At 47.1% G+C, this 26,901-nt stretch overlaps 1 protein-coding gene across 1 annotated transcript in view; it reads left to right on the top strand.

Annotated features, from left to right (window-relative positions):
* The window catches only part of LOC135916587 (ATP-binding cassette sub-family C member 3-like), a 153,996-nt gene that overhangs the window by 104,205 nt on the left and 22,890 nt on the right, over positions 1-26,901 (top strand). Inside the window, exon 15 of the mRNA XM_070533207.1 lies at positions 21,079-21,237. Within this exon, the coding sequence (XP_070389308.1) occupies positions 21,079-21,237 (159 nt within the window). The remainder of the gene's footprint in view (positions 1-21,078; positions 21,238-26,901) is intronic.

The raw sequence follows: 26,901 nt of genomic DNA, 5'->3' as shown, positions 1-26,901 counted from the left end.
CTGCGCGTGAAAAATGTTTTCTCCAACAGCACAGCTGTATTCCAGCCGCAAGAATAGCCACCTCTTGCACTGTGAATAAATGTGACGTATCGCGAATTCACTTGTCATGATTATTTTAACGTCAGAAAGATTGAGGCGGCACGTTTCAGTGGCTGCCAAGTCACTGCGGCGTCACTGGAAACGAAGACGCCGATAATGCCACTCGGGCAGCTCTTGAAGACGCACAAGAAGAGGCCATGCCGCTTTCACGATCCGACGCAGCTAGCAGACTTCGAAGGCTTGCACAGGAGATCACGCTATCTCTATGGTGCACACCAAAAAGCCAGACCAACCAGAGCAACCGTCAATACCATCTGCCCTCTTTGATGCACCTCTCTATGTCAACTGGACTCCGCCGAAGAGAGGCGACTCTGCTTTATCGCTTATGGCTAGGTGTGGCTTTCACGAAATCTTACTCCTTCCGCATTGGAATGGCCGACAACGCTCTCTGTAATGCCTGTCTTTGCGAGCAGACGCTGGAACATATTCTGTGCGACTGTCCTAAATTTAATGTTCAGCGACAGTCCCTGGCATCTGTTCTAGTGCACCTTGACAGTAGACCATTGTCCCTCGACACGATTTTCACATGCCGCCGGCAGAAGACATCGCTGGTGGAGGCGACAAAGGGACTTCTTCGGTTTTTGAAAGAGACGGGATTGGACAAGCGGCTGTGAGAGTGATGTCAGGTACCATGCCAGATTGATGGACTCCAACGGACGATGTGTGTGTGCTGTGCTATGTGCTCTCTCTCCCTTTCCCCCTTCCCCATCTTTAGTCTCCCCCATCCCTCTCCCATGTGTAGGGTAGCAAACCGGTTAAGCTAAACTGGTTAACCTCCCTACCTTTCCTTCTCCACTTTTTCCTTCCTTCCTTGAGGCGGCACTCAAAAATTGCGACAACATAAAATCAGTGAAAATGAATCTCTGCGAAAGAAAGATCAAGATGTATCAAGTGCAAGGTAGGCAGGGTAATTTCCTCAGCAATTTAGATGACATAGTAATGGCAGCATAGGACTTTTATGCATACGTATACAGCATCTCGAGCACCCATGCAACCTCCATTGGAAGTTATTATGAAAAGGATACAGAATTTTCCATATAGAAAGTGAGGAGGTTAGAATGGCATTGCAACTTATGTTGCAGGCAAAAGTGGCGAGTGAAGGTGATACAACCGATTATTATTTCAAAGACAAAGGGAGTATTAAACTTGGGAAGCTTAGAACACAATGCGCAATGGCTACAATTGGCGGTGCACCAAAGAGTTAGAGAGAGAGAGAGAGAATATTTATTATGATGAAGGTGAACCGCCTTTTGGAATCTGAACTTGGCAATGTTTAACGTTAGAACGTTATCTAGTGAGGCGAGTCCAGCAGTGTTATTGGAGGAATTAGAGGGTAGTAAATGGGATATAATAGGGCTCAGTGAGGTTAGGAGGACAAAAGAAGCATATACAGTGCTAAAAAGCGGGCACGTACTGTGCTACCGGGCTTAGCGGAGAGACGAGAACTAGGAGTCGGATTCCTGATTAATAAGGAAATAGCTGGTAACATACAGGAATTCTATAGCATTAACGATAGGGTGGCAGGTCTTGTTGTGAAACTTATTAAGAGGTACAAATTGAAGGTGGTACAAGTTTATGCCCCCACGTGCAGTCGTGATGACCAGGAAGTCGAAAGCTTTCATGAAGACGTGGAATCGGCGATGGGTAAAGTCAAAACAAAATACACTATACTGATGGGCGACTTCAATGCCAGGGTATGCAAGAAGCAGGCTGGAGACAAGTCAGTGGGGGAATATGGCATAGGCTCTAGGAATAGCAAAGGAGAGTTATTAGTAGAGTTTGCAGAACAGAATAATATGCGGATAATGAATACCTTTTTCGGCAAGCGGGTTAGTAGAAAGTGGACGCGGAGGAGCCCGAATGGTGAGACTAAAAATGAAATAGACTTCATACTCTGCGCGAACCCTGGCATCATACAAGATGTAGACATGCTCGGCAAGGTACGCTGCAGTGACCATAGGATGGTAAGAACTCGAATTAGCCTAGACTTGAGGAGGGAACGGAAGAAACTGGTACAAAAGAAGCCAATCAATCAGTTAGCGGTAAGAGGGAAACTAGAGGAATTCCGGATCAAGCTACAGAACAGGTATTCGGTTTTAACTCAGGAAGAGTACCTTAGTGTTGAAGCAATGAACAACAATCTCATGGGAATCATTAAGGAGTGCGCAATAGAAGTCGGTGGTAACACCGTTAGGCAGGAAACCAGTAAGCTATCGCAGGAGAGAAACGACCTGATCAAGAAACGCCAATGTATGAAAGCCTCTAACCCTACAGCTAGAATAGAACTGGCAGAACTTTCTAAGTTAATCAACAAGCGTAAGACAGCGGACATCAGGAACTATAATATTGTTACGTAGGAAGACACCGACGAAAAACTATTTACAAGTATATTTACAAGGCAATACGCCGCAGTTGACCAAGAGGCAACAGCCCGCGCTAGCTTCCAATCGTCGTCTTCGTCTTCTTCCTGCGCGGCTCTTCGTCAGTAGGAATACGACCCCGTAGCATTACCCCCGGCGGCAAAAGCGCCGTCCCGGAGCGACTAAAGGCTGGACTCGGAAGCAGTGTAGTAGCTCTTGAGCCTACTGACGTGCACGACATCACTGGACGCCAGAGGAGATGACGAGGTTGAGCTCACAGGAGCAATTTCATAAGTCACAGGCGTCACCTGGCGAAGCACGCGGTAGGGCCCTGTGTATCGCGAAAGGAGCTTTTCGGAAAGTCCAACGTGACTACAGGGCGACCACAGGAGCACGAGTGCACCAGGCGAAAACTGTACGTCACGGTGGCGGGCGTTGTACTGACGCTGCTGCGTGGTTTGCGAGTCCGTCAGTCGAGCACGGGCAAGCTGGCGTGCATGATCGGCGAGGGCGATGGCGTCGCGCGCATACTCGGTTGTTGAGGTCGCAGCAGGAGGAAGTACCGTGTCAAGGGGCAAGGTCGGTTCGCGACCGTAGAGTAGATAAAATGGAGAAAATCCGGCGGTGTCGTGCCGGGAATAATTGTAAGCAAAGGTGACGTAAGGAAGGGCAACGTCCCAGTCGTGGTGGTCCATCGAAACGTACTTGGACAGCATGTCGGTAAGGGTACAGTTTAAGCGCTCTGTCAGGCCATTTGTTTGAGGATGGTATGAGGTAGTCAGCTTGTGTTGAATAGAGCAGGAACGCACAATGTCGGCGATAACTTTCGAGAGGAAGTTACGACCGCGGTCAGTAAGCAGCTGTCGCGGGGCGCCATGCACTAAGATAATGTCACGCAAGAGAAAGTCCGCGACGTCAGTGGCGCAACTGGTAGGTAGAGCCCGCGTGTTAGCGTATCGGGTGGCGTAATCAGTTGCGACGGCTACCCATTTGTTCTCAGAGGATGACGTGGGAAAGGGACCGAGGAGGTCTAATCCAACACGAAAAAACGGTTCCACAGGGACGGCGATCGGCTGGAGATGACCGGAAGCTAGCACCTGAGGCGTTTTCCGACGCTGGCAGGGATCACAGGCAGCAACATAGCGTCGGACGCAGCGAGCAAGACCAGGCCAATAGAAGCGGCGGCGGACGCGGTCGTACGTGCGGGTTACGCCAAGATGTCCTGCAGTGGGTGCGTCATGCATCTGAAAGAGCACAGTCTGTCGTAGATGTTGTGGCACGACAAGAAGAAGATCGGGGCCGTCAGGGAGGAAGCTCCTTCGGTACAGAATGCCGCCCTGGAGGACATATCGGCGAACGGATGCGTCAGTAGGTGCAGAGCGCAGACGCTCGATGAGTACTCGCAGCGATAAGTCTCGGTACTGCTCATCGGCGATGTTAGCGAAGGCAGACACAGAGAAAATGCCGTCGGCGGTACTACTGTCGGCGTCGTCAGGCTCGTCTACCGGGTAGCGAGACAGGCAGTCAGCGTCCTTGTGTAGTCGGCCAGATTTGTAGGTGACAGAGAACGAATATTCTTGGAGGCGTAAGGCCCAGCGACCAAGTCTTCCTGAAGGGTCTTTCAATGAGCATAACCAACACAGCGCGTGATGGTCTGTGATAACGGAAAAGGGTCGGCCATATAAGTATGGGCGGAACTTCGCAACCGCCCAAACTAGGGCCAGACACTCACGCTCTGTGATGGAATAGTTGCGCTCCGCGGGCGAGAGGAGCCTGCTGGCGTAAGCGATAACACGGTCGTGGCCACGCTGGCGTTGTGCCAGTACTGCGCCAATTCCGTGACCGCTGGCATCAGTACGGACTTCGGTAGGCGCAGAAGGATCGAAGTGGGCCAGAACGGGGGGCGTTGTGAGAAGATCGATGAGAAGCGAGAATGCAGAGGCCTCGTTATCGCCCCACTGGAAAGGGGCGTCTTTTTTCAAAAGCTCGGTTAGTGGTCGTGCTATGGCCGCGAAATTTTGGACGAAACGGCGGAAGTACGAGCAAAGGCCGATGAAGCTGCGCACATCCTTGACACACTTCGGAACAGGGAAGTGCGTAACAGCATGGATCTTGCCTGGGTCCGGTTGCACTCCGTTCGCGTCAACGAGATGTCCAAGGACGGTAATCTGGCGACGGCCGAATTGGCACTTCGATGCGTTGAGTTGCAGACCGGGTCGCCGAAAAACGTCCAGGACTGCTGAGAGGCGCTCGAGGTGCGTAGCGAATGTTGGGGAGAATACTATAACGTCGTCTAAGTAGCACAGGCACGTGGACCATTTGAAACCGTGAAGAAGGGAGTCCATCATGCGTTCAAAAGTGGCAGGAGCGTTACATAGGCCGAACGGCATCACCTTGATTTGATAAAGACCGTCGGGTGTTACAAAGGCAGTCTTCTCGCGGTCAAGATCGTCCACGGCAATCTGCCAATAGCCGGAGCGAAGGTCAATAGAGGAGAAATAGCGAGCACCGTGGAGGCAGTCAAGGGCGTCATCAATCCGAGGTAGGGGATACACGTCCTTTTTGGTAACCCTGTTAAGGTGCTGATAATCCACGCAAAAGCGCCATGAGCCATCCTTCTTTTTTACCAGCACAACCGGTGACGCCCATGGACTACATGACGGTTCTATAATGTTCTTGGCAAGCATTTTGCGAACTTCGGTTTGAATCACTTGACGCTCAGCCGGTGATACTCGATACGGGCGGCGATGAATAGGAGGGGCATCTCCAGTATTAATGCGATGTTTAACAGCTGTTGTTTGGGCCAAAGGATGATCGTTGAAGTCAAAAATATCTTGGTAGGAAATGAGAACGCGGTAGAGCGCACGAGCGTGCTCGGACGGCATGTCGGGTGCAATCATTTTCTGTAAGTTGGCGATGGTACAAGTCGCCGACTGCGATGGTAGAGGAGGATCGGTTGAATTGTCGTCTATTGAAATCGATGCTACAGAGTGATCCTCGAATGAACAAAGTTGGGCCAGAGACATCCCGCGTGGCAGCACTTGTGTCGTCAAGGCAAAATTGACCACAGGCAGGCAGACGCTATTCGCCGTAATAGATAAAATAGTATGAGGTAGTGTGATCCCGTGGGTAAGGAGGACGTCTTGCATAGGAGCCGCGATGTAGTGACCGTCGCGCACTGGCGGGGATGACACGAAGTCAACGTAAGTCAGTGCCGAAGGTGGCAAGCGAACGAAGTCGACGGAACTGGGGCGCCGAAGGTGTTCTTCAGCGGGATCCAGAACAGGCAGGTCGAGGCGGAGAGTACTGGCGGAGCAATCGATGAGAGCAGAATGTGCGGAGAGGAAGTCGAGGCCGAGGATGATGTCGTGGGGACAGTGAGCGATGACTGTGAATAGCACGGTAGTGGAGCGATCGGCGAAGGAGACGCGGGCGGCACACACAGCAATTACGGGAGCTGTTCCGCCATCGGCGACACGGACAACAGGCGTCGTGGCGGGCGTGATTATTTTCCTCAGCCGGTTACGAAGATCCGCGCTCATTACCGACAAATGCGCCCCAGTGTCTATGAGAGCTGATACAGGAACACCGTCGACTTGCACGTCAAGAAGGTTCAGATGGGTGGGCAACGTCAGGAGAGGATTTGGCGGCGTAGGGAGCAATGCAGCGTCACCTCGAGGCGCTGCATCGTCTAGTTTTCCGGCTGGGAGCGGCGTCCGAAGGGAGTCGGCGAATAGGAACGACGGGGCTGGGGAGAGCGAGATTGTCGTCGTTGGGGCGAAGGCGAACGAGAATAGGGTCGGTTCGGCGCAGCAGAATCGGTGGCGGCATTATCTGAGCGGGCAGCATAGGGACGAGAAAGGCCACCTGAGGGGCGAGAGTAGGCAGTATATGTAGACTGGTTCAGGGAACTCCAGCGACTGCGGCAGTGCCGAGAAATGCGCCCAATTCGATGGCAGTGAAAACAAATTGGCTTGTCGTCTGCAGTGCGCCATTCAGAGGGGTTGCGGAAACGTGGAGGGTAAGAAGGTGCGGGACGGGGTGGAATCGAAGATGCCGGGTGGGGATCAGGGCGATGGGCCGAGCAGATGGTGTGAATACCCATGTTGGCGAACTCCTGGCGGACAACTGCCTGGATCAGGGAAACAGTGACTGCAGGTGCATCGGAGGGGCTGGAGTCGAACGCAGCCGGATAGGCGGCCTCGATCTCACGCCGGACAATCCTGGTAACATCGCCAGTGTTGTTGGGACGAGGAGCGTCGGCACTGGAAGATGTCGCTGGGGTGTTGGGCAGACGGGCAAACTGTTGGTCGATGCGGCGGCTTTTAGCGAATTCCAGGCGGCGGCACTCTTTTATAACTGCATCCACCGTCGCGACGTTGTTAAACACGAGCAAGTTGAAGGCGTCATCGGCAATGCCTTTGAGGATGTGGGAGACCTTGTCGGACTCAGTCATGTGTGCGTCAACTTTGCGGCATAGAGCCAAGACGTCCTGAATGTACGTGACGTAGGGCTCCGTTGACGTCTGCACACGACCGGAAAGCGCCTTCTGCGCGGCAAGTTGGTGACCGTAGGGGTTGCCGAACAAGTCTCGAAGCTTTTGCTTAAGCGAATCCCAACTGGTCAGCTCATCTTCGTGCGTCCGATACCAAACTCGAGGCGTGCCACCGAGGTAAAAGACGACGTTGGCGAGCATGATAGTTGGGTCTCACCGGTTATTGCGGCTCACGTGTTCGTAAAGGCTGATCCAGTCCTCGACGTCTTCCCCATCTTTTGCCGAGAATACTCCAGGATCACGGGGAGCGGAGAGGGTGATGTAGGTCGTCGAAGTGGCAGCAGGTGTCGGAGCCGGTGGAGTCGGGTTGGCGTCGCCGGGAGCCATGAAGGTAGGCTCGACGGACCGTCCACTGCGAAGCTCCGTGACGAGGTACAGGGAACGTCCACCTCCACCAAATATGTTACGTAGGAAGACACCGACGAAAAACTATTTACAAGTATATTTACAAGGCAATACGCCGCAGTTGACCAAGAGGCAACAGCCCGCGCTAGCTTCCAATCGTCGTCTTCGTCTTCTTCCTGCGCGGCTCTTCGTCAGTGGGAATACGACCCCGTAGCAATATGGATAGAATTGAACACGCTCTCAGGAACGGAGGAAGCCTAAAAAACAGTGAAGAAGAAACTAGGAATAGGCAAGAATCAGATGTGTGCGTTGAGAGACAAAGCCGGCAATATCGTTACTAATATGGATGAGATAGTTCAAGTGGCTGAGGAGTTCTACAGAGATTTATATAGTAATAGTGGCATCCACGACGATCGTGGAAGAGAGAATAGCCTAGAGGAATTCGAAATCCCGCAGGTAACGCCAGAAGAAGTAAAGAAAGCCTTAGGAGCTATGCAAAGGGGGAAGGCAGTTGGGGAGGATCAGGTAACAGCAGATTTGTTGAAGGATGGCGGTCAGATTGTTCTAGAGAAACTGGCCACCCTGTATACGCAATGCCTCATAACCTCGAGCGTACCGGAATCTTGGAAGAAGGCTAACATAATCCTAATCCATAAGAAAGGGGACGCCAAAGACTTGAAAAATTATAGACCGATCAGCTTACTGTCCGCTGCCTACAAAGTATTTACTAAGGTAATGGGAAATAGAATCAGGAACACCTTAGACTTTTGTCAACCAAAGGACCAGGCAGGATTCCGTAAAGGCTACTCGACAATAGACCATATTCACACTATCAATCAGGTGATAGAAAAATGTGCAGAATATAACCAACCCTTATATATAGCTTTCATTGATTACGAGAAAGCGTTTGATTCAGCCGAAACCTCAGCAGTCATGGAGGCATTACGGAATCAGGGTGTAGATGAGCCTTATGTAAAAATACTGGAAGATGTCTATAGCGGCTCGACAGCCGCCGTAGTCCTCCACAAAGAAAGTAACAAAATCCCAATAAAGAAAGACGTCAGGAAGGGAGATACGATCTCTCCAATGCTATTCACCGCATGATTACAGGAGGTATTCAGAGACCTGGAGTGGGAAGAATGGGGGATAAAAGTTGATGGAGAATACCTTAGCAACTTGCGATTCGCCGATGATATTGCCTTGCTTAATAACTCAGGAGACCAATTGCAATGCATGCTCACTGACCTGGAGAGGCAAAGCAGAAGGGTGGGTCTGAAAATTATTCTGCAGAAAACTAAAGTAATGTTTAACAGGCTCGGAAGAGAACAGCAGTTTACGATAGGTAGCGAGGCACTGGAAGTGGTAAGGGAATACATCTACTTAGGGCAGGTCGTGACCACGGATCCGGGTCATGAGTCTGAAATAACCAGAAGAATAAGAATGGGCTGGGGTGCGTTTGGCAGGCATTCTCAAATCATGAACAGCAGGTTGCCACCATCCCTCAAAAGGAAAGTGTAGAACAGCTGTGTGTTACCAGTACTCACATATGGGGCAGAAACCTGGAGGCTTACGAAAATGGTTCTGCTTAAATTGAGGACGACGCAACGAGCTATGGAAAGAAGAATGATCGGTGTAACGTTAAGGGATAAGAAAAGAGCAGATTGGGTGAGGCAACAAACGCGGGTAAATGACATCTTAGTTGAAATCAAGAAAAAGAAATGGGCATGGGCCGGACATGTAATGAGGAGGTAAGATAACCGATGGTCATTAAGGGTTACGGACTGGATTCCAAGGGAAGGGAAGCGTAGCAGGGGGCGGCATAAAGTTAGGTGGGCGGATGACATTAAGACGTTTGCAGGGACAACATGGTCACAATTAGTAGATGACCGGGGTAGTTGGAGAAGTATGGGAGAGGCCTTTGCCCTGCAGTGGGCGTAACAAGGCTGATGATGATGATGATGATGATGAGGATGATGATGATGAACCGCCTTCAACAGGCACTGGGCGTGGGTGGAGTCCTCAGTTGAACAACCTATCAGTCGCAGCTGCCCGCAGCGCTCTCACAACCAGATCGAGCTAGTGCCGGGAGTTGACGCTAGACAGCGCGGTTTCCAACTGTTGTATTGAAGAATTCGAACATTTCACTAGCTCATTAAAACGTATATCTATGAGAATTAAAGATTTCTAAGTCCTTTAGCGTGTTTCTAATATTGTGCTAAATAATCACCAAGGTAATTTTCAATCTACTCAGGGGGACAATTGACTTAGATCAACAAAGGCTGGCTTCAGAAATGGGTATCCTACAGTGGCTCACTTCCATGTCACGGTAGCTAGCCGGTATATTTACACTGGCTAAGCTCCTATGTTTCCTTCCCTTCTTTTTCACTATCTTTCTCTCCATGTCGTAAATCAGATAGTTGAGAAATCTGCCGATGAAAATTAACCTTTTTATATGGATTGCCTAGATGACGAAGAAACATTTGATTTAATAAGATAGCAGTAGTCGTGGAGGTATACTGCAATCAAAAAGTACAATCATGCTAGAAAAAAAACCCGCACACCAATTTTAAAAAAAATGTTCATAACGATTCCACAGCTACATTTCATCTCTACAGTAAATGTGGAAAACTACCCAAAAGCGTCACGCAAGCATGTTCAATAATGCTATTCACTGAATACCTAGAAGTATTCAAGCTATTGTATTGAGAAGAACTCGTAGTGAGGGTAAACAGCGATTAGCTAAGCCACCTACGTGTTCCTGATGACATTATCATATTCAGCAGCGCTGGGGACGAATTTACATAAATTATGGAGAACCTTAGCTGTGAAAGTGTAAATTTAGGGTTGAAGATTATTATGGAGAAGACAAATGCGATGTTCTATACCATGGCAAGACAATAAGAATTCATAATCAGCAGTCAACCTCTAGAATCTGTGGAAGCTTGAGTACGTAAATTGCTCACAGGTGGGTCTGATCCTCGGAGGAAAACTTACAAAAAATAATTTAATCCGTTGCATCGTATTCATGGATGGATACGTGACTATACAGGAGACGGTACATTAGCACAAGGCTGTTAGGGAAAGGCTTTTATAAAATAGAACAAATTAGTTGAATTCCGGGCAACAGTACAGCATGATATATTTGTACGCGATAAGCAGAGACCGAATTTATTACAAAAATATTAGCAAAATAAATAATAACAGCACAGTGCATTGGCGGGCTAGTTGGTGCGAATCCATTAATACTTGGTTTAGCGCAAAACAACGGACACAGTAAAGACGACAGGACAAGGCGCTACTATCAAATTACAGCATTTTATTGCGCCACTCCTTTATAGACCTTTATAGACAAGAGACACTAGGGGAACATGAGCAGTGCGCATCATGTGCAGGAACCACCAACACATGATTTCCCTGTTGTGTTAAACAGACTGACAACGAATGCTCCGTAACGCAGGTGACATTTGATGTCTGTTCAGTGACAATGGCAAAGGTTGAACTTTCGCACATGAGCTATCTAGGGACGGTAAACTCCAGTTTTTTAGACTTGCAACTATCCTTACAACAGGTCATGCCTGTTGGACGTACTTGCCACGTGCACTTAAGAAACTTTTACCACATGCGTCTGCGCACTCAAGGATTGTGAAACGCGCCATTGCTTTGATGTGGCTTGAATCTTCGTTAATGAAATCTTGTCACCACTCTGCGAACCAGAGTTTCATTGCACAGTTAAGCTGCAGGCTGCGGATTACCCAAGTGTCAGTCAGTCAGTGTTTTATTTTCACCAAACAAAAACATGTGTGAAAAAGGGGGTATGGCGAAAAAGCTGCGGATACTGCAGCTTGACTAAGCACTGTCCACCATGTAGGAGTAATGACAGGGTAAATATACGCGCATAAAGAGAAATATCACATCACATCACATCACTTTATTACCTTAAAGACCCCGGTTAGGGGGTATTACATAAGGGGTGGGTTTACAAATCAAGGTTACAGAGAGTGATCTTCATGAGAAACAAATGCAGTCAAGTTGTCCGCAAAAGTTGATGAACACGTGATGGCTGCAATGTTCCGCGGAAGGCCATTCCAGTCAACTGCTGTGCGAAGAAACAATGAGGCTGCAAAAGTAGTGGTGCGAGCACGTGCGCGTGCGATTGAGTAAGGATGGGACGTACGGGGGGATATGCGTGCCGGTGGGATGATATACGGTGCTTGATTGAGCGGACTGTGAAATAATTTGTGGAACAAACAAAGACTGGCGATGCGGCGACGCACAGCAAGATTAGCAAGATCAGTTTTACGTTTTAGGGATGATATGCTTATGTCGTATGAATATGAAGAATGGATGAACCTAGTGGCACGATTTCTCTTTTACAAGCAAATAGAGAATTAAAGTGACAGGGCAAATACACAAGCGAAAGCAAATAATTAATATACACCAGTACGAAAAATAGTACATATAGGATGAGTGTTACACATAATAAAACAAGAGAATACATAGTGCTGTGAAAGCTTCTATGCTTAGTGAAAACATAATGATATAAAGCAATACAATTTAAGGAATGCGCAGTTACAAAAACAAGCTAACTACATTGGTGGGGTTTAGTGTTTTGATTTCAATGTCTTACTGCTTATCTGAGTTAAAGGTGCTAGGTAATGTGTGGCTACGCCTTTACGTTCCGTAAATAGTGCGTGAGAAGGGAGTTTTCCAGAAGGGTTTATACCGACGGAAGTAAATACCTTGAGTAGGTTAAAGATTTGCAAGTGTGAGAAATTTGTTCAGCTTCCCGCGATTTGCACTAATGTAGGATTGTAGCAGCCTGCATTTGTATATCGTATTCGCCGTAACAACTTTATGCTTCACAAAAAAATGGCTGGTGTGCTCAATGTATGGTATGTTCTCTATTGCCTTAATAGCTATTTTCTGAAGTATGTTTAGCTTATTCAAATTGTTTAATGTAGTGTTTCCCCATATTAGAGCACAGTAGTTCAATTGAGCATGGGAGAGAGCTTGATAAATAAGTCGCTTTATGGTAGGAGGTAAAAGATATCGACAACGATTTAAAGCACCAAGCACGCGTCTAAGCTTTAAGCTAATGTGATCTATTTGCTCATTCCAGGATACATGTTCATTCAAACTTACTCCAAGCGTCTTAATTGATTTGGTTACTGAAATTTTGTATGGGGCTAGGGTAATATGGTGAGGCAACTGTAGGGATGTACCAATGGCTCGAAAAAGGACACATTTTGGTTTTGTTTCATTTAGCGTTGAATTGTTTTAGTACGCCAATCGTGAAGCTTATAACAGGTGTTTGCTGCTAGTGCCTCGAGAGCACCTAACCTTTCTTCAGTAAAAAATAGTGTGCAATCATCAGCATAGGTTATAAATTTGCAATCTTCGTTGATGTTGATTATGTTATTGATGTAATATAAAAATAATACAGGCCCTACAATGCTGCCTTGCTGCACTCCAGCTTTAATTGTTTGTGTGCGTGATCTAAAGCCATTTATTTCAACGTACTGAGATCGCGCACTCATATACGACTGAATAAGTTTGAGCGAGATTCCTCTAAATCCATGGCATTTTAATTTATTTAATAATAATTTATGACTTACGCGACCAAATGCCTGACTGAAGTAAAAGTACAATGAAAGTGTCAAAAGCCTGTTTTCGATATTGCATAATATGACTTCTTTTTGTGCTAATACCGCGCTCTCAGTTGAACATTTCTTTCTGAAGCCATATTGAAATTTGGTAATAAGATCGTACTTACTAGAGAAGATATCAATTCTATCGTTTATTATTTTTTCTAGGCATTTCGAAAAAATGGGGAGTATGGATATTGGGCGATAATTGCTTAAATGGTTTTGGTCTCCTTTTGTGTATATTGCGGTAACTTTTGCTAGTTGCATGAGCGTTGAAAAAATACCTGTTGTTAACACCAAGTTGTAGATATGTGTTAGTAGTTCCGCTACGATATCTAATACATACTTTATTGGTCGCATTTCTGTGCCATCAGGTTCACAGCGGCGACTATTTTTTTTATTCTACTGAATAGTGCAATTACGTCAGGGCTGGAAGTTGGTTTAAGAAAAATCGAGTTTGGTATCGGATTTATGCCGGTTGCTGTTTGTGCGCTGTGGCTGGCATTTCGTATTTTCACGAAGAAATCATTGACTTGTTCGGCAAGCTCAGTTCCGGTTAACGTTTTTCCGTCTATTTCCAGATTTTCAATTTTAGTGGGAGTGGCTCCTTTATTCAGTACTTCATTAAGTTTGCTCCACATGGTATTACGTCGCTCTTGACGTTGTGGATCCAATATGTGGTAGTAGTAGTCGCTTTTTGCCCTTTCCGTTTCTTTGTGTGGGGGTGACGTCAGTTTCAGAGGTATTCCTTCAAAAACGGAAAGGAAAGAGGCACAGAAGTAACTGTATTACACAAAAGAAGAGGCCTGAAGTTGTGCCGTTATGCCATAGAGTAGCTCACAATCTAAGGAAGGTCGCCACTAGATACCAAATTCCAGTTGTGTTTTCTTCTCTTCAGAAACTGTTAATGTTGCGCAGCCATATTCCTAAAACAAGTAAAAAACCAGATTGTGAAAAGATCCACGCGAAGTATGTAGATTGCAGCGTCGGTGTGGTATATAAGATTCCGTTGTCATGTGGCAATGTGTATGTAGGGCAGTTAGGCCGCTGTGTTAACGACCACCTTAGAGAACATGAGCGATCCATACCAACAGGCACAAGTTCCCATTTGGCTCAACATTATAAAATATGCAAGTGGAAAGCCACGTTTCGTGATACCACGATTTCGAAAAAAAGCCGTGATAACACCGTCCGAGAGCTAACCAAAGCATTCTTCATATAGGCACTGGGTTCGCAGTGCATTAGTTTGCCTTCTTTAACCTTCTACAGTGCTGAATATGGTTTTTTTTTATTCTGTCGCATGAGTGCGCTCTGGTGATCGGATGTTGGTGGTTCCTGCACATGAAATATGCAATGCGCATGTTCCTATAGTTTCTGCTGTCTATAAAGGAGTGACGCAATAAACTGTTGCTGGTTGAGAGTAGCGCCTTGTCCTGTCGTCTTCCTTGTGTCCGTTGTTTTGCGCTAAACAAAAGTAACAATCAATAATATCAAAGTAATTAATTACCTTTAAATACGTCTGAACTTGAGGTTGTTCTTATTGCTGCATTACGTGGAAACAGCACGAAAGGGAACGACACAAGAAAGAGAGAAAGGAGGTGTGCTATTACAAACAATAGCGTTTATTTTTGCTAGCACAAATATTGCGCATACCAGGAGAGAGAGGGGTATGAAACTTGCGCATGTGTCCTAGCCCATCTAGGACAGGCATATTTGCGGGGATAGTTATTTTCTGTGTCGGATAATGCAACTGATGGTGAAGCAACACATTCAGGCGCTTTGGAATGCATGACGAACGCCTCATATATTTCCCGAGCGCGGGTATCGCGGTAATTGAGGGAAGTACGCGTGTGGTGGAAGTGAGGTATGCATACACAGTAGGCACCGTGGATCGTCAAATTGCCGCGAGTCTTGGCTGCAAGTTTGCAGGCATGTTCACGCAAGCGGTTGTTTATGCGGCGGCTGGACTACAGGATGTACACGCCACCATTCGACGTAGTCACCTCGTACGCCATTTCTGCCTTCCAGGGTACGAAGCAAGTGGCATATTCTTTTTCCGCAGGTGGGCTTCTTTAAGCTAGACGCATTCACTCGCCAGCAGAGGGAACCCAGTTTAACGGGGGCCGAGTATGCAACTCTCACTCGCTCCTCCGAAACAGGCTTCTTCACCCTGTGGGAGGCGCCGTGCAGCTAGAGCATAACGGTCACTTCTGTGCGGTTGAACTCTGGCAGGGCGTTCTTAATTTTTTTTTTGACAATGAGTACTGCCGTAAAATTACTTTTACTAGTGCTGAATGGATTGCTCTGCACTTCTTCTGGACGTTTACAACATTGCTTTCATCAAGAGCGGCAGGTTGAGTAAAAATCCACAGAGTTTCTGTGGCAGCACCTTCTCACCACACTACACAATACACCAGCACCCTGCCTAAGACCAACCGTTCAAAAGATTGATGGCGCTGTCATCTCAGCATACTTCGAACAGGCATTGGGAATTCGACCTAAGTTTTCTGTTGCCCCCATACTAAACATTTCTTCTCCTGTCAATGTCACGGCCAGTAATGCAGTGCCAGCTGAAAGCGATCGTGTCGTCCATAGATGTGTTGATGCACTCACGGCTAGATTAGCAGGCATTGGCTGCCAGTGCATGTCCAAATGTGTCATCTTGCTTCGCGAGGAAGCTACTTGAGATAGAAAACGCAGGAGGGTTCCTTGTCTTTGTATCTAGTGTTTACCGCAGAAATACCGGCGGTATTCTTCTTAGCGATTGCGCCAGGCAGAGGGCTTCCAGTCATTCCAGACGAAGAAGGCCCTAGAGATGTGCGAAAAGGCTAGCCTCTCGACGCAGCCAGTTATGGTCAAGAGCTCCAACGAGCTTTGCCTGTGCGTGTTCTTCCCTGTCAAAACGCACAGAGGGTTATTCTTTCCAGGTTATTTTTTTGGAAGTTGGCACTTGGTTGTTTGGGAGCGTGCTTTGCAGAAAGGATTGTCTTTTTTCAATGTCAATGACCCATTCCTTTTACGAACACTGTAAGCGGCGTCGCAGTTTTTAGACGAGCCTTGCACCCCGGGAGTGCACGCATTTTCGACGGACATCAAACCCCTTTATTTCTTCTCGGCCTCAGGCCACCCCGATTGCTACCGTGCAAGAAAGGATTGATGGGTACAGAGCGGTACCTTTCCAAAACGCCGTCTTCACCAGTGTTATCAGGTGTTTGGACCTTTCGTTCTTCTATCTCAGCTCCACGGTCCTCACTACCCGCCATGAGGAATGTCTTAGGTCATTCCTGTCCTCATCAACTTGCTCTCAGTTTCCCTCATCAAGTTGATAGACTAACGGAGGGAACTTTTAGAGAGCAGTACCTGTCGGGCTGGCAGGAGTAATTTTACGAGAATCCAATTCGCCATAAAAGAAAGCTGAGCCAGGGGTCGACAGGGCAGAAGTGGCCGGGATCCTCTCTCTCTACCTTCACGGCGTCTCCCTCAGCAGGAAGGGGGCTGCTGCACGCGATGGAGTGAAAGTGGTATATTCGGCCCCCGTTAAACTGGGTTGCATCTGCAGGCGAGTGAGTGCCTCTCGCTTAGAGAAAAACTCCTTGCTGAAAAAAATCATTCAACTCGCTTCGTCCCCTGCAAGGTAGTGGTGGTGTATGACGTTCCTATCTCCTGTAGTGACCTGTACAACTGGCAGACGAGCCGTTGTTAAACGACCGCTTGTGTGAACATGCGAACAACCGTGTAGCAAAGAGCGGTAGCAGTCTGGCGATGCATTAATTGTGTCCAGTGCGTGTGCAGGCCTCACTTCCACGAGACGCGTAGCGCCCGCAGCTATTGCAATCTATGACAATCTTTCAGGCATTTCTGGTGTATGCCATATGGCCTGCATGTGTTAGTTAACCAACACTTCGATCAATCGGCGAAGTGATTACCTATATTTGCAAAATCAGGTAATGCACTGTCTTAGTTAGGGTAGGACGCATCCACGTGTTTCGCTCCCCCGCTGTTTTTCCTGGTATGCAAATATACTTATGCTCGCGAAAATAAACGCTATGGTTGCTAGTAGTCTGCACTGGTCCTGTCCGTCTTTCTTGTCTGATTTTTCTCGCGCTGTTTCCGCGTAATCATAAGTAACGTAGGGTACAAGGATAAGGGTAAGCGAACAATTACCGCCCACGCCCTCCTTACAGATGTAACGAACGAAGCTGAAATGTAGGGCCCCGGTGTTTATCACATGACTAATCCCAACGGTTGGTTAGACGACGGCGTGTTAGGCTGCCGGATCTCGGTACGCAGTTGCTTCTTGCGCTCGGCTGCACAAGCCTGCTTTATTGCCCGGGCTGCAGCAGCAGCACGGCGTAGACCAGCTCATTCCCGGTTCTGCTCGCGGCGTTGCTGATCGAAAGCTGCCTGCTCCTCAGGAGTACGTATGACGCATGGCGTACCCATTTGAGAGCCGGAGAGAAACTGCTGCGCGCTCGCTCAGCTGCGACGGAGAGCAACGACGTCACCACTGACGCCACCAATTGCGCGCCTCACTTTTTCTCTTCTTATTTCGCGCATGCGCATGGGGTTGCGCCGGAGGAGTTTTAGGCTTTCAGGCGACAAACGGACGGATGCGTGAATTAGCTAGCCATATGCATATTCACTGTAAAACTAAAGATATTGTTACAGAAGGATGCGAGAAGAGAGGGGAAGAAGGAGTACGGAGACACAGGCTGCTGCGTGTTGTTGGTGGTCAGTCATCTTAGCTTTTCTGACTCATCCTGTATATATATTGTAAATATAGCTTTTACATTCTCGCAACATCCCTGTAACAATACAATAACTAGTACCAGTGAAAAAGATTAGATTACATGCGAGCTTGGTTGGGTCCGAATTCCATTGATTAGCTGATTGAACGGATCGAGAAAGCATAGGGAAGGTAGTACCAAATCATGCGCGAGAGCTTAAGGTTATCGTTCTAAACAAAGTGTACAATCACGCATTCTACCGGTACTAACATACGGGGCAGAAAATAGGAGCATATTAAGAAAGCTTGAGAAGATGTTAAGGATCGTGGAAAGAGCCATGTAACGACAACTGTTAGGTATATTGTTAAAAAAAGACAGCGGCTGGGATTGGAGAGGAAACGGGAGTACCCGGTAACCTATTTGACTATAGCAAGTAAAAAAAAAGCTGGGCAGGCTATGTGATGCTTAGGGAGATAACGAGGGCTCTATTGGTGCTGCGGAATCCGTGCCGAGGCCAGGGAAGCTCAGCCGATGACGGCGGATGGTTAGGTGGTGGCATGAAATTAACTTGCAGGTACAATTTGGAATCGGCTAGCGCGAGGCAGCGGCAATAGTCCGTTTTTCTTGGCACGCGAACGCCAGAAACGACAGCCCGATTGCTTGTGGGAAATGTCCGTACGCGGCCGCAGAGAAGGGCGTCGCACTTTCGCTATCCGCCTGTACGGTACGAGCACACTTAAGCAGCAATGTTTGAAGATAATTTGGCAAGATGGCCATATTACTATTCAATTCAAACAAAGAACGTCTTGTTTGTTGTTTAGCTGCGACTGTCTCTTGCTCTTCGCGATGCCAGCCGTCTAGGGTTCCTGCACACTGCCTTTATTTATTTTTTTTTGACAGCTGAACTGGGAATTACGTTACATTACCATTCATTTATTTAGTGCACACACCCTTCGCCTATTGAAAGCCTCGTGATGGCCAGTATTGAAAATTAGTCATAAGGAAGAGTTCGCAGTTTGAATAGTAGACTGAGCAGCATGTTCCACAGTTGTAATGGTAAGTGTGAGGTAGACGTCATTTAAGGTCGAAATTCTTGATTATTTCGCTTTCACAAGTTATTGTTATTAGACTTTTTGATGAAACGTGGTAGGAGCGGAATTCTCTGCACAGTTTCTCGCCCAACTTTTTTAAAGGTTAATAAGAAGTATTGATTTAGATTCGTGTTTGTTGTGCGATAATGTCAAGCACGCCATTTCGTAAATGTCTAGCGTCACGTATGCAAGCGAAAATGTAACTTTTTTTTTGCTCCGCGATGTTGCGGAAGTTTTCTGACGAAGCATATCGCTTAGCTGCGATCGGTGGTTTAATGTCTGAACCATGCCACGAATAGCACGTATGCCGAAACGTAAGGAAAACTGGCTAATAAGTTTTTTATGTATGGTGCCGGTAAATATATTGACTTACGAAGAGATTGCCAACATGAAACGGCCACCTAATTCACTTGTCGCTTAAATGCTCAAATTAACGCAATATAGCTAGCTACTACCCAGTTTCGGTAGACCCTGGCACAGGAACACAATATTAGGAGTAGCCTGGGCGATAAATTCAATTCTAGTACAATGCTTTTTCGTGAAAACGACTGGGAGTATACGCGAAATTTCTTTTTTCTCCCCTTAGCCTTTTTATTTATTGATTTATTTATTTATATTTTTTTTTACTACGAAGAAAGCGTGAGCGCCATACCTAGGAGCAACCAACCGGCGATCACCCTAGCTACTTGTAAAAACTTACACGTATATGCGCTTGTTTGGTCAGACCACTATGGAAGCAGAGGAGGCACCTCTTTTTCTTTTAGGAGGCCACAGCCTCTGTTTACGCGCCGTCAGACAACATGGTATTCTGGACGAAGCTTCAAACGATGGACGCGATATGCTTACGGCGAGGCTTATCTCCCCGCAAAACGCCGGCAGCTCGGTACAACTGCATAGAGCGCATCACTTCTTATTCCTTGCATAGACATGTAAATGCAGTAGTTGCTGGCAGGCGTGCTTATGTCGTGAACAACGCCAAGAAATAAGCGGTGCCTACTTCTCTCTCCATTTTCTATATTTTTTCTTACTCTCAAAGCGCCAACGTGGCAAACGGGCGGCGGGCGCCCGGTGGAGCCTGCTCGCTCCAAGTAGACTTTTTCCCAATAATGCACCGCTCACCCGCAGGGCACTGTGGTATTGCTCGAAAAAGTTATATTGGAGATCGCTTGGAGAGCCTTTCGTCCTGGCAGTGGACTTAAAGAAGAAGAAGAAGAAGAAGAAGAAGATGATGATGATGATGATGATGATGATGATCATGACCGCCGTTTTGAACGCTAAATATTCGTATGGGAATGTCTGTTGCCTAAAAAAATAGCAAATTTTCCAACCTCCATAATCCAGACGAGACTCTCTCGCGAGAAGCGAGGCAGTGGCTTGAGTTTCAAAATAGGGAAAATTTGAATACTTTAAAGTTAAATTGCAGTGTAGTCGTGAAGAAAGATTAAGCATCACGAGCTTTTCTTTTTTTCTTTGTAACTTTGTGCAATAAATTATTATTATTATTATTATTATTATTATTATTATTATTATTATTATTATTATTATTATTATTATTATTATTATTATTATTATTATTATTATTATTATTATTAGCAGCAGCAGCAGCAGCAGCAATTGTTGCCCTTGTGCGCCTCACCCGGAGTAGAACTGGTCGCAGCTTAGGGATATAGTTGAGTTATAAATTTCTGGGGCTCAAGAATACGTGTCTTAATTTTTTTCGGATCAAGGAAGCTCAAACAATTCTGCTAGCTTCGGACGTTTGTTTTGGTCTTTATCAGATACATTGCACTTCGAAAGAAAAGCGAACGCATGTAATTAACTTCGGTGCTCTTACGGTGACTGGCAGAGTCTCTTTCGCAGGTTCGGTGGCCCGCGCTGTTTTAGCGCCCGCTACTGGCGCCAGTTTTCCCACTGTCTTTAGCCTTCCGAAGGTGGCCGCAACCATCGTCCGCACGGAGAAAGCCCGCCAGCTGCGTCTACAAAGGCAAAGCGCAGTCAGGCTCGACAGTGCTCGCAAGGGCGCAACTGTCGAAAGCAACTTGACCGTGTTCTCCGTGAACATTGTTGAACAAGGTGATGTGTCGTCTCACTATGGGCAGAGAGCTTGAAATTACGTTCACGCAGTCGGTACAGAGCCACATTCGAGGCGCCGTGCTTACAAGGCGAATATCATCCAATATAATTCGAATATCGAACGGGCCCGATCATCGGCTCACTGAGCCTTAATTTGCTACAGGTACTGTTTTTTTGTTGCAGGTGGGTATTGTCGGAAGAACTGGAGCGGGCAAGTCTTCCCTCGTGATCGCTCTACTGCGGATGCTCACACCTTCTCAAGGACGAATTCTCATCGATGACGTCGATATCTCCGATGTGCCACTGAAGAGGCTCCGCAACGCAATAACAGTAATACCGCAGGTATTGCCATATGACTGTAATAACATAAGGTGGTAATATGATGTTCTTGATGTCCTTCGCTCTTCATATTCATCTTCGATCGTGAGACATCGAAGTTATAAGAATTGAGCAAGCGTCTTTATTGAATATATAATATTAAAATAAAGCCACCTTTTTGCGTATTTGACAACACTTCCGGCTTACAGGTTCAAACGCCAGTAGAATGGTACGTGCATGTTTGTTACATGGTACGTGCATTAGAAGGCATGTCTCTTGTACATTCGCTTCGGACTTTGTTAACTGCCATCGTGCACTACTATTCACATTCAGACCAGGATACGGTTGCTATCGTAACATTTCTGACATGGCGTATTCTGATTTGTGCAGTTTCAAAACATTCGGTTGTTTGAAAATACTTGGAGGACTACTAAGCTTCGCGTTTAAGAGTCGAACCTGATAGCGCTGACCGATCCCTGACTGCTCCTCACGCTTCTCGGCAACAGCAGCTTCCGCAACCTTAATGTGAGCGAGAGGTGCTGGAGGCGAACGCTGTGGGCGAAGGCGAGTTGCCTGGTAGAAACACGGCCTCTTGCGTGCGCCGATCACGGAGGTTGCGCGGAGCCGCAGCAAAAACCAAATGTAATCGTCTTCGTGTTTCTCTTATTGCTTCGCACTTGTAATATTTATGTTTGAGAAGACTTAGCGCAAAAGGCACGTGCTTTCGTTGTTCTGTTTCGTGATATTTGTTTGTCCGCTATCATTCTCAAAATTCTGAGGAATACCTGAATACCTTGGTCAAGAATGTAAAACAAGGTATGCACAATTTTGGTGTTATAATGGTGCGGCAATATAACCCGCATGTACCACATGTCATATAGGAAGGCGTCGCATATACCTTAGTATGTACGGCATTTTTCGCCCACGGACAACTCTTCCAACAACGACACCGGATTTGCTGCGACACGGATCCCTTGAAACTATCGTGTTTCCCTTAACAGTATCGTGTAAACAGAAAACTGCCAATGCTCCGAATATAGCTCAAGGCGATTTCCGTGTTTCATGCTGCTGCCAGGGAGATTAGGATGCTCTTATTTATAGAACTTCACCCATGCTGAGGATTTCCGCAGAACTGATTTGCGAAGTGCATAGTGTGCTTCCTTATTTAAAAAAGAAAGGCTTACTTAAGATTGCCTTAGCATTCTTAGCGTACTTAACGCCCTTTCCGGGGGCTATCTATCTATCTATCTATCTATCTATCTATCTATCTATCTATCTATCTATCTATCTGTCTGTCTGTCTGTCTGTCTGTCTGTCTGTCTGTCTGTCTGTCTGTCTGTCTGTCTGTCTGTCTGTCTGTGTCTGTCTGTCTGTCTGTCTGTCTGTCCGTCCGTCCGTCCGCCCGCCCGTCCGCCCGTCCGCCCGTCCGTCCGTCCGTCCGTCCGTCCGTCCGTCTGTCCGTCTGTCTGTCTGTCTGTCTGTCTGTCTGTCTGTCTGTCTGTCTGTCTGTCTGTCTGGTCTGTCTGTCTGTCTGTCTGTCTGTCTGTCTGTCTGTCTGTCTGTCTGTCTGTCTGTCTGTCTGTCTGTCTGTCTGTCTGTCTGTCTGTCTGTCTGTCTGTCTGTCTGTCTGTCTGTCTGTCTGTCTGTCTGTCTGTCTGTCTGTCTGTCTGTCTGTCTGTCTGTCTGTCTGTCTGTCTGTCTGTCTGTCTGTCTGTCTGTCTGTCTGTCTGTCTGTCTGTCTGTCTGTCTGTCTGTCTGTCTGTCTGTCTGTCTGTCTGTCTGTCTGTCTGTCTGTCTGTCTGTCTGTCTGTCTGTCTGTCTGTCTGTCTGTCTGTCTGTCTGTCTGTCTGTCTGTCTGTCTGTCTGTCTGTCTGTCTGTCTGTCTGTCTGTCTGTCTGTCTGTCTGTCTGTCTGTCTGTCTGTCTGTCTGTCTGTCTGTCTGTCTGTCTGTCTGTCTGTCTGTCTGTCTGTCTGTCTGTCTGTCTGTCTGTCTGTCTGTCTGTCTGTCTGTCTGTCTGTCTGTCTGTCTGTCTGTCTGTCTGTCTGTCTGTCTGTCTGTCTGTCTGTCTGTCTGTCTGTCTGTCTGTCTGTCTGTCTGTCTGTCTGTCTGTCTGTCTGTCTGTCTGTCTGTCTGTCTGTCTGTCTGTCTGTCTGTCTGTCTGTCTGTCTGTCTGTCTGTCTGTCTGTCTGTCTGTCTGTCTGTCTGTCTGTCTGTCTGTCTGTCTGTCTGTCTGTCTGTCTGTCTGTCTGTCTGTCTGTCTGTCTGTCTGTCTGTCTGTCTGTCTGTCTGTCTGTCTGTCTGTCTGTCTGTCTGTCTGTCTGTCTGTCTGTCTGTCTGTCTGTCTGTCTGTCTGTCTGTCTGTCTGTCTGTCTGTCTGTCTGTCTGTCTGTCTGTCTGTCTGTCTGTGTCTGTCTAGCTTGTTTGTCTCGATCTATGTTTTTATCTAGCCGCTTTCCCACCTACCCTGGTAACTGGGTGGTCATTGGTCGAATGAGTAGCGCATCGGGCTGCTGTTCTCAGGTAACAGGATTCAAACCAGACAAAGCATCAACACGCACCGCTGAGTACGTCAATCTTACATGCGTGCCGCTTTTCAACAAAGCACTTTCACACCGACCTAGGTAATCTTAAAGTGCCGGACTGGGTAGGTACCGCTGTTTGAAGAAACTCTTTACGCCCACTTGGAGCCCATAGTTTCGGTCACTCAGTCTGTGCTGGTGTTCAATGAACCTCCTTGATGCAAGCTTGGGTCACTGGGCATGTGGAAGTAGGTCTGTGACACTCTTCAGTTAGCGCCTCCGACGACTATCTTAGTAATTAGGCATATGCCACTGGGAATCTGCCCCTCTGCAATGACGAAATTGATGCCCTCAAATATATCTGGTGCTGAAGAGAATCAAACCCAGGCTACAAGGGTTCCTCAAGGACAGCAACCCGACTCCTTAGCAGGCTGCGCCCCAAATGCCCTAGATTTGTGCCGCTTTCGAATGAGACGTTATTCAAGGAGCGTTTTAGAGAGCTGCGCCATGAATGCACTGGGTATCTGCCGCTCTTCAATGAACTTCTCCGCAACTTGAGTCGCGCAGTATGCGTCAGTGAGCACGCGGCAAGCGAGGGAACGGTTCTAAACTTTCGCAGGCACCAGCTCACCACGCTCGCCGCGAAATGATGCCACGCGCATCGGATGCCACGCGCACACTTCTTGGTAGTGCCATCCCACGCCGCAGCGTGTCTAGCAAGAAGCGCGAAAGAGGAGCCGGGTTGCCGGATGACGCCTTTAACCGCGTTCGCGCGCACCGGCGTCCTGTGCATTTGCAAGCGCGAGCGCAGGCTTCAAGGTGGCGGCGCTAGATGACACTAGATCTTCTTAGCGAAGCGCGAAAGAGAAGTCCCGCTGCAATACACGCGCCGTGGATAACTAGTTTGGACGGCAGTAATAGGTTATGTCGACGTATTGATTCAGTAATAACGCTTTACCGTCGACAGTCATCGTGAGATGGGTTCTGCCGCAATTTGACGTCTGTTACAAGTACCATAGCCTTGCCTCTGCGGCATAATATAATAGTTCGCTCACCACATCTTGAGGTGTTAGTGCCTATGAGTTCAAAGTAAGGATTTCTATCTTGGGTAGATTGGCAGATTAAGGCTTTTCAAAAATTTTGGTAGGCACAGCAGCAGTACTACAGTTTTTTACAAAACGTCTCCTGAAGTGACCGATCTCAAATTGACTTCAGCTCTAGATTAAACGCGTAAAAATATAAAAAGACTGAAGACAGACGCTGCGCTCACATTATTTCCCTAGTTGAAGCTGCAGAATGGAATCCCTGTTGCAGAGCCTGTAGACCTTGTTAATTTTCTTTAAGGGAAGCGCTTCGGTGACGACATTATGTACCGATAACATTGCCGCTTTCAGTTCGTAAGAGCCGTTGCACGATTGCAACGGTGGTAACAGCCGTTGGAAACAAATTAGTATGCATGAAATCGCACTACAGATGCGTTAGGTGTTTACGGCCATGTTCTGTTGATGTCCTTGGGGACAAATTGACATATTGTGTATGCACTAGTGTAAGGTATTGATGTGCCCTCAGAGGAAACATTATCATTTATAGCTGTGATATTTAAGTAAGCTGCTGGGCCATCAATCGCATGCAATTCAAACACGTTGATACAAACTGGCAACAATAGCTCTAATAGAACGTAAACAAACAAACCAGTAAGGCTATATATTCATGTGGGCGCCACTTCAGCGCCACCAGGGGCACTCGTGCATCGAGTTGTCTTACCCTGATTAATGGTGACAGGTCAGGGTGCGAACTCTGCAGAAAGTGTTTGTGATGCCGATTACTTACAATTGTTCTCGGTCGGTATCTCTCGACAACCAATTTGCTGCCTTTTATGAAGCTGTCCATAGATTACTCTTGGTGTTTCTATTTGTAATACCATTTGCTATGTCGCGGTTTTCATGCGTATGAATAAAATTGCTGGAACTACTCGCCGTAGCCAGACTAATGGCGCTCAAACTATTCACTTATTTGAAATACCCGCGGCTTCAGGTAGGCAGCATCACACCGGCGATATTTAATGATGCGAATGTATGAGTTTGTTGGTAAATTCTAAAGAGCAAACCACTCTAAATATCAATACCAACAAAGCACAGCGCCGTATACGTCATTTATTGTTAGTAGTGTAGGATGAATGATGCATAACCAAAAAAGGGAAAGAACGTGCGATTTGAGAACTATTTGAGCTAGGAGATATCATACCAACAGAAACTTGCGAGCTGGCGAAAAGCTTTATTTTTTATCGCAGATTACAATCCAGGTATTAAAGGGGCCTTGAACGACTTTTCATCGAAGTCTAAAAATGTGCTTCAAGTCAAAATAGTCTGCTTCAGAAGTACTTCGTAGCAAAAAGTGTTTCAGTGCATTCAATAGAAGCGTAGTGATTGACATTCAAGGAACGCCTTCCACCCTATTCGCGGTGCGAACGTTCTTTCTTAGACGGCGTGCAGTGCGAAGACTACGGCGGATCGGGCCGGTGCCCATAACACTCCGCCTACTCTAAGTCACCGTGGCGCACAGTTCAAATATGAATGTTACGTGGTCGCCTCTACTTTTGATTTTGGTGCCTTGGATGCAACAAACTCGGAGGCGATCACTCAACTATAGTGAACTAAGAATACTGGTATTCTAGTTGATTTTATGGTTTAGTACACACTGTCTCTACAGATGTCTCCTATATATCCCTTTCCGTACCTTTGCGGTGCTACAGTGCAAGAGACAGCTACGAGCGGATACGTTTTCTCGCACCAAGAGGCATCGGTAGCACACTTCCCTTCGCATTTATCTCGACAGCCATCGCTGAATTCCGACCGTCGAATCAAACGCCATATTTATATACCCTCCTGCATCGGCAGTGAGTATATCGAGCTGAACAAATAGCGTATATAAGATATAAAAGTTTCGGGCAGAAAGTATCGTTGACTCGACTGTCATTTTTAGCAAACTTAACACCTCTTTCCCATCCGTGTTCACTCGGACAGTTTCGCATGCACTCTCACCGTCATGTGTCTATGATAGCTCTGTGCCTCAAGTGCAGATAACTGAGGACGGTAATACCTCTTGGAGTAGATACGCCCTGTGGGTGGCAAAAAATGTACATCAGATTTTTGTTATGGTTTTACGCAC

The sequence above is a fragment of the Dermacentor albipictus genome, chromosome 2 (assembly GCF_038994185.2).
Source record: "Dermacentor albipictus isolate Rhodes 1998 colony chromosome 2, USDA_Dalb.pri_finalv2, whole genome shotgun sequence".
Classification (NCBI taxonomy): domain Eukaryota; kingdom Metazoa; phylum Arthropoda; class Arachnida; order Ixodida; family Ixodidae; genus Dermacentor; species Dermacentor albipictus.
The sequence above is the reverse complement of the archived record's forward strand: the minus strand, read 5'-3'. Positions and strand labels throughout refer to the sequence as shown.